The 8751-nt window shown below is 24.3% G+C and overlaps 2 protein-coding genes across 2 annotated transcripts; one reads left to right on the top strand and one right to left on the bottom strand.

Annotated features, from left to right (window-relative positions):
- Positions 1–1350: 1350 nt before the first annotated feature.
- Positions 1351–5393, bottom strand: LOC113552337 (TBC1 domain family member 12-like). The gene is made up of 8 exons (XM_026955188.1): positions 4833–5393; positions 4705–4753; positions 4448–4637; positions 4258–4375; positions 3952–4186; positions 2346–2546; positions 2061–2274; positions 1351–1899 (listed from the first exon to the last, which is right to left on the bottom strand). The coding sequence occupies exons 1-8, from the start codon at positions 5120–5122 to the stop codon at positions 1697–1699; spliced, it is 1500 nt and encodes a 499-aa protein (XP_026810989.1). The 5' UTR covers positions 5123–5393; the 3' UTR covers positions 1351–1696.
- A 1315-nt stretch (positions 5394–6708) lies between these two features.
- Positions 6709–7338, top strand: LOC113550946 (NEDD8). The gene is made up of 3 exons (XM_026952915.1): positions 6709–6870; positions 6948–7060; positions 7118–7338. The coding sequence occupies exons 1-3, from the start codon at positions 6835–6837 to the stop codon at positions 7212–7214; spliced, it is 246 nt and encodes an 81-aa protein (XP_026808716.1). The 5' UTR covers positions 6709–6834; the 3' UTR covers positions 7215–7338.
- The last annotated feature ends 1413 nt before the right edge of the window (positions 7339–8751 follow it).

The following is an 8751-nucleotide window of genomic DNA, read 5'->3' as shown; positions in this document are numbered from 1 at the left end:
CAAGTGATGCAATGAAATTAATTTGACATACTAGTATGTGGAAGGACAAAAGATTATTATACATTTTGTTAAGTAATAATAATAAAAAAAAAAATAGTAATACTTCATTGGTGAGATTCTGTAATAATACAGAATGAATGTAATATAATACACAACTGGGTTATATATGTATATAATTACTGTTATGGTGTTCACACCATTACATTACTGTGTATGTATATATTTTAATATTAAATTCAAAATCATTTTATAACAGTTTTATTCAAAATAAATTAATTTTAGCCAGTATTAATATCAAAATAATAAGTATTTATTATTTAATATTATTGAATCATACTAGCCAATATTAAAAAATAGTAGCTAATAATATATAAATATTAACAAATTCTGGTTACATTGTTTATGGAACTAACTACAGTTTGTTGTGTGTACTAACTTGTTTATAAGTTTTTACATACACTTTTTAAGACACAAATATTTTAGTTAAAAAATAATTAAATTATATAAGGAATACATTTTTTTACATACCTCAGGATTTAAATTATTGCTAAATTAAATAGTTAAATGATAACTTCAAATTTGAGTGCTTAGAAATTAAATAATAAAGAAAAAAATAGTCAGTACAATATAGTTTTAAAATTCAAAACTTTTCATGTTTATTGTAAAACATAACATAGGTATTTTAAATAAAAATATCGTATCACATTTAAATTTATTTTTAATAACCTATAAAAAAAAAATCAATAACTAATAATATTAAACTTTGAATACTGTCATGTAAAAAGTAAGACTTATCAATAATTATATAATAATGTAATTAACAATAAAATAAATATTATATAACAGATATTGGTATAAAAAAGATTCATGTATAAAATCTTATTTTGGATATGTATGATTAACATGTGTGATGGATTATATTAGATTAAAATGATTTTGTTACACTAATGACAAAATTCTAATCACATAATTTAAAGTCTCAGTCAATGAGTTATAATGAATAGTGACTAACAGTTAAAAATATTAACCAAGTTCTAGATAGTAGTTTTTGGTCATGGTTACGGTGTTAGAAAAACAAAATTTGAGGTTTTGCTACAAATAAATCAATATATAAAAACTAATTTGAGTATTGATAAATAATCTTAAAATTTCTATTTCAAATAAGTAACTAATGAATTTAAATATTAATATAATAAATATATAATTTTATATAATTAAAAAAAAAATGTATTGATATTCATTATTTTTAATACAAATACTCTATTTATTTGAATATGAGATTATAAATTTAAATATCTTTAATTTATATTTTAATATCTTAATCGCTTAGTTAAAAAATTAAATATATATAATATCCATCAGTATTATGATAATTGGTTAAGTTAGGATAAATGAGATATAAGAATTACTTAATTAAATGTATTAACATTTAATATTAAGTTCAATTATATGAGTGTAATTAATTAACAAGTGCCATTGCAGAAAAAATGTCAAACTTTTTATTATTGCTATCGTTTATTGTGTTTAATGTTTTATGTTAATCCAATTATTATTGTAATAAATAATTTGTACAAATTTATACTTACAGAAATACTTTTAATAATTGAGATATGTCATTAGTGTAACAATTGAATAATTATATAATTATCCTTTAATATAAATATAAATGAGCAATAACAATAATACGTTAAAACTTTTACTCTAAAGAGTTTTGGGTACTCTTTGCTTGGTTGCAAACAAGTAAGGAGTTAAAAGATTGTTTTCCAATAGACATACGAATAGCCGCAGTTGATTTTAATAAAGCATTTGAAGTAAAACTTTCTGGTAACTTTGTTAAATATTGAGCGCACGTAATAGAATCCATTTGCATTAACTGAGACTCATTACTCCGTAAAATACCTATTTATATTTTTTAACAAAAAATATAAATAAATCAGGTTTTTATTTCATTAATTAAAATTTTTATATTTTTCAGTTTTCTCATTGATAAAATAATCTTCAATATTATATTTTAACCAATTGTTAAATATGTATATTTTTTAATTACTACATCAACTTACCAAGTGCAGCTCGAAATAAGAATTGATCATTATCTCGTAAAAAATTGTCCCAAATAATAGATGCCAATTCTAGGTTTGTTGATTTAGTAAAAACTGAATATATCCAATCAACTAGATACATTTCAGAAGTAAGACCGATGAGATTAAAATGTGTATTGAGTTTATTCAAATTATGTTTAAGTAGATCATTATATGTAGTGAAATAAGAAGTCATCTATAACAATAATAATTACATTAATGGACATATTTCAAATAGGTATGTTATATTTTTAAAATCATACTAACCAAACGTTGGTTTACAGTGTAAAATGCATTCAAACACGGAGATTCCATTAAATTAACTAGACAAATAAATGCTTCAAGTTCTTCCATATTCAAAAGTAAAATGGCAGCTATAAAACACATGCCCTGAATGTACCCAATATCAGGACGGAGACAAACGTAGGCACTAAGAATCCTTTTCAATACGTCAAAGTATGGTCCACCCTAAAAATAAAATTTAAAAATTACTCAAAAACTATAACATTTATTGGTAAATTACCATGGTAAAAACAGAATTTGCATAATGCATTTGTTGAACCCAAATGTAAAATTTTGCAATTTATGAAGTAGGCAATTATAGTTCATAATAAATAACCGAAAATTGGCTAAAATAGTATTTCAAGTAGAAGTATAGTAAAATCATAGTAATATATGATAAATTGTATACAATAAGCTCAAATAATTAAGTTTGATAACATAAACTTTTGAACACTTAAAGATTCTGAATTGTGTAATCAATACATGGACTAAATAATACAAAATTTTTCAATAATAGAATAATTATTTATTACATGAAGGTAGAATTATGGTTCTATAACACATGGAACAAAACATTAAACAGAATTATATTATTTGTATTCCAAAATTTATATGCATATACAGTATATATATGTTATTGCCAAAATGTTAAATATAGGCATTCTATAGAATTCTTAGATTAAAATGTCTTAAATTTGAATGTTTTTTATATTATGGCTAGGCAACCTATACATTTCCTAGGATTTCTATAGAACACCAATACTATGTTAGGTAATGTGTTAAATCAAAATATGTTTGTTATTGTTTATTTTTATTTATTTATTGCAGCATATAGTTGATGCATGACATTTTGAATTACATAAAATATTATTTTTTACACACAAACATATTTTAGATTGAAATTTTGTCTTGCATGTGCATTTTATAAAACGTTGTCCAGTTTCTATAGTCTGTTGAGTTGAAATAGTACGTAAAGGTAAAGCAAATGTATTTCTTCTTAGAACTTCTTCAATTGTTATCAAATTTTGTGATTAATTTTTTTTTTTAACTACAACAAGAACAAATTATAAGAAACCTTTTATTAAATTTTCAAGTTTTTTTGCGTACCCCACTTAGAAAAATCGAAAATTTTAAGTCTATAAATAGTAAAAAAAAGCCAGAATATTTTGAAAATGTAATATATAGAATACGTAGTTATTGTATTATATTTTATACTTACCCCGCTCATTCTTGGCATTCTAAAGAATACCTTTTTCTCATAATTTATTTTATAACTTTTGTCATTCAGAAAAATGAAACCATAGTCTATGTTTATAGTTTTTGGTGTCTTACACAATATACTGGTAATAAATTTTAACTATGTATCAAAATGCATGAATATTTTACTTTACTCTATTGTTGATGTTCAAAAGAATCCTAGCTGTGATTAGATGTGGTTGTGTAACAGTCAAAGAAAATTGCATATCTAAATATTTGTAATTTTAAAATAGTTTTACTATTACTTATCTATGAAATGTATGCATATTCTATGAAATTATTTTTGTAAAATATTACTTATCAAAATAAAATTACTAAATAAATAGTTATTTACTTGTTGGAAAATTCCCAAGTGAGGAAATGTACGTGTAATATCTAAATGAATACACTCCAGGCAATGCATGGTAGCTTCTGAATCTTTAAATTTGTTTAATGAGTTTGAAACACAACTTCTATATAATTCTTCATTGATTAGCAAATCATTTCCAATAGCTAAACACCAAACTTTACCACGTACACTAGAGGGCAAACCATTCCACCAAAGATCACGGCATCTCTTTGTCCTACACCTAATAAAAATTGAATTAATAAATTAATTTGTATAATAAAGAGACATTTTTTGGACTTAAATATACATTACATTTGATTCCAATTTGGAATTATTTCTTGAGTCCATATTTGTGTAACATGCGCTAATCGTTCTTCATTTTTTAATTTTTGTTTTAAATATTCTTTATGTTTTTTTGCTTTTTCAGACTCTGCAAAATTAAAATATTTTATGTAATTTTTAAACTAAAGTAACTGCAACAGAATAATATGCCTAAAATTACCACTTTTCTTTGCATTTTGTAATATTTTCTCATACAGTCTCTCATGTTCTAATTGCTCCTTAGGTAGTTTGGCTGGGATTTGAGCTGGTCTACAATTTAAAATTAAAGCTGTACTACCAGCTATTTTGTCTTCATTATCAATTGTTCTGGTATTTATACGATCAAAAGTTTTAACACCAATATAGTTATTCTACAACAAATTAATGATAATTATCTAAATGTGTTACTTTTTATTATTGTTTTTTTTTTTGTTTTACTTTTTGGATAGATTTTCCAATAGTCACTAAATAGCACTCGGATGTTTTCCTAAACCAAATAGTACAAATAATATTAGTTTATTATAAATATAATTATACTAATTGATAATTGTATGAATATGAAGTACCCAAGATTTAGGCAAGTGGAATCAATTGATGTATCTACGTCAATTAGACATTCATTGGATTTTGTGATGCTGCCACTGCATGATGAGTTTATAGCTGTTTCTGATTCCAATTCATCAGGGCCAGAGCCAAATATGGATGAACATGCTGTTCTAGAGCAACTACTGTCATCTGAATCGATTGTATAACTGACATCTTCGGCAATAGTTTCTCGGTCACTGATCGACAAATCATCAAAGTAATAGGACAAACATCCATTGTCAAATGGACTGAGCGATCCGGAATCGTTCATCAATGATGAATAATAATTGTCTATGTGATAGTATTACAATCAACGAACTAGCGGACATTTTGTTTTCTTCGATCCCACCATGTTAAAAGAATCGTCATCATCAACGAACCATCCGCGTTGTGAAGTCAATTATAATATATATTACACAATAACACAACGACAACGGTACAATATTAAAAAACACTATAAAGTATACATCATCAAAATAAATTTGACTGTTGTTTTGTCACTTGTTGATGTACGATACTACGATGAACAAAAACTCGAAAAATATCTCATGTTATCACATTACACCTCCTTTGTCATAGCAGATATTCTATAGTCATAATATTATTATTTACTTTCTAACATTAATTGATAATGTGTCCACAGTCTTTGTGCCATGAACAAAGATAGAGAAAGATAGACTCACGACTTCCAAAGACTATGTATATTGTCCGTAGACCATAATATCATAATCTTTGGTGTCCTTGGACTTTAATATTTAGTTTAAATTCAAGGCTGAGAACTTATTTTATTTGCTACTTTTCGAGACAGCATTTTATTGACTTATACTTCGCGATCTACCCGTTTAACTCCAATAGAACATTTAATTATTAGTTCTATGCCAAATTTATTGTATAACCTGTCTAGTTCATGTTTTCGAGCAAGCGTTGATGATCGTTTAAGAAACTTATAAGACTTAGTTACAACTAGTTACTATACGTTAGGTTAGGTTGTACAAATGTCTAAATTTATATAACTCATGAGTGCAAAATACTGTATTACTATATTAGGCAATGCACCTAGCTATGCATATGATATAAATTAAAAAATTTAAAAAAATGTTTGTATGTCTATGTATCATATCTATGACGAGAAAATGTACAAATTAAAATAATCTAATAATTCAAAAATCTAGGCTAAATTATTTTTTTTTTTAACAAAATTAGAAAATATTAATAAAAATGTATGTTTTGTTAAAAAAAACTGAAATTCTAAACCCAACGAAAAACCGACCAAAGGGAAGATCATGTTAGCGTTGGTTAGACAAAGTGAATAAAGATATATTTCAGCTACCGAAGAGTTAAAGCAATTGAAGTAGGTATGTAATGGACCAGAATGTATGGTTATATTTACAAGTTGATAAAAATAGCAGTAAATACAATTATTATAATGACACATGGTACCAATAATATAAAAAATGCAGTATTTTTGGAAAATATAAAAAAAATGATTTTAATAGCTATATCAATAATAAAATAAAAATTTTGAAATGTATTTGATGAAATAGGCATGACAGACCGTCACCGCTCAGATTCGTTTTTCATGTACAATGATTACTAGTAAATTAAAATTTAAGGTACTCATAAAAGTGATCCACTTGGCACTTAATACACAGCATGTTCGTATTTTAATCTGAAAGTAAATAATGATACATTTTTTTTTTTAAATTTAGCGGGTTTTTTTTAACGGTATATTACGATTCATATAACATGATGTTGGTAAAGTATTTTCTACCGGGTTGCAGCTGATTAACAAGATTGTATTTTCATTGTCATTTTGTAGTCATATCACTGTGTTATCACGTGTGTGGTAATAATTTCGGTTTATCACTTTATTTCATGTCATTTCTTTTTCTTTATAACATTTTGATGCAGATTATAGCACATTTTTGCTTTTAGACTTTAAATTTATTATAAAAACATACATAGAAATATTTAAATTACACAATGTTGATCAAAGTAAAGACTCTAACTGGTAAAGAGGTAAGTAGCTCTCTTAATTATACCCATTAATTCATATATTATTGTTTGTTATATAATGTTTTAATTTTCTATTGTAGATCGAAATTGATATAGAACCCACTGATAGAGTGGAAAGAATTAAAGAAAGAGTTGAAGAAAAAGAGGGTATTCCACCTCAGCAACAAAGATTAATTTTTTCTGGGAAACAAATGTAAGACCAAAATTTCACGTTTTATATTTTAGGCGTAATAAATATTTTTGCTTTTAGGAACGATGAAAAGACTGCCCAAGATTACAAAGTTCAAGGAGGATCTGTGTTACATTTGGTATTAGCATTAAGAGGAGGTATTTTTCTACCTGTTTGATAATGTGTAAAAACAATTATTACTCTGATTTCAAACATTTTTTTTTTCAACTATTATATTTATTTCTATTTATATGTAACTAAATTCAACAACAATAAATAAATGAAATATTAATTATAATCAATTAGCAACAATTTGTGTATTAAATTTGATTTTGACAATCTTGCGTTAAAGTCAGATAGGTTATGTTCAAACCAAAAAAAAAAAAACCTTCATTAATATAATAGTACATAATTGTTAAAAAATTGTGTTTAAAATTGAACATTGAATTATACGAATACAAAGCTTATAACTCTTTGTGTATTTTGAGTATTTTTTGGGGAATTTCATAATTAAAATATATTTCGGTATTTATAGTATATACTAATTTAATTTCATGAGATTCCAATTAAGATACAAGATGCTTGTTACTTTTAGGCAAATCACAATTAATACATTTTTTTAGCTAAATATCTGAAATATAATATGTACAAAATTAAAAATGGAGAGTAAATACTGGTGATTAGTGTATGCCACACATTTGTTATTATTTTTTATTGATAAATCTAGCAAACCAAACAAATGTAAACTTGTTTTGAATTATAAAATAATACCTATTATTTAAATTAATATTTTGATTATAACTGGGCAACTTATGTTGTTGGGTAGAATTTTTGCTAGCTATTATAGAACCAATTTATATATTCTACAACAAAAAAAATTTAAAATTTTAGGATAAAATTTAAGTTATTTTTTGTTCAATTTTTTTTTTGTTATAATATGTTTTCTAGATAGTATTAAATATTTGATTCCAAATTGATTCTATTGACATTTTCAATAAGGATTAAGATAATTGTGATGTAATACTAATTGTTTGTAATTATTTTTACTATCTTATTTTTTAAAGGTTTTTTCTAGTATTTCCAGTGTATAGAAAATAATTAATCACATACTATCTTTTATACTATGATATTTTTTCAATAATTTCTTATTATTTATTTTTAAATTATTGCTATATTGGTACTAAATTATTGCATTACTGTTTTTCCATTTTTTCTTTAATTAGTTATTTTTAGATTTATCTATACCATATTTATTTGTTAGATATATCCATTATCCAATTAAATGTGAATTTTAATTTTCTCAAATATTCAATTATTTCACTAATATTATTGTATAATACATTTTGGGTTCTATTTATGAATAACTGAATGGCTAGGTATAATATATGTGATTTGATGTATCAAATATTACGGGTATTACTGTATTAGTGATAAAATCACAGTTGCTTGTTATATCATGATCATAAATAGCTTTAGCTTGTAGGGTTATTGACTTATTGTAATCATTTATGTGGTTGCTTCTAATAATATTTAGATAATATTATAAAAATTTAATATTTATCAATACTTTGTGTTAATTGTTCCAAACTGACCATTGAAATATTCTCTATAAAAAATTATTTATTTTGTAAACAGTTTGATAATGTTACCATGTTAATATAATATTTAATAACAGGAATAAGAGTGATTCAACTATTAAATTTATTTGACTTTAT

The sequence above is a fragment of the Rhopalosiphum maidis genome, chromosome 2, assembly GCF_003676215.2.
Source record: "Rhopalosiphum maidis isolate BTI-1 chromosome 2, ASM367621v3, whole genome shotgun sequence".
Taxonomy (NCBI): Eukaryota; Metazoa; Arthropoda; class Insecta; order Hemiptera; family Aphididae; genus Rhopalosiphum; species Rhopalosiphum maidis.
Note: the sequence above shows the minus strand (reverse complement) of the source record. Positions and strands in the feature narration are given on the sequence as shown.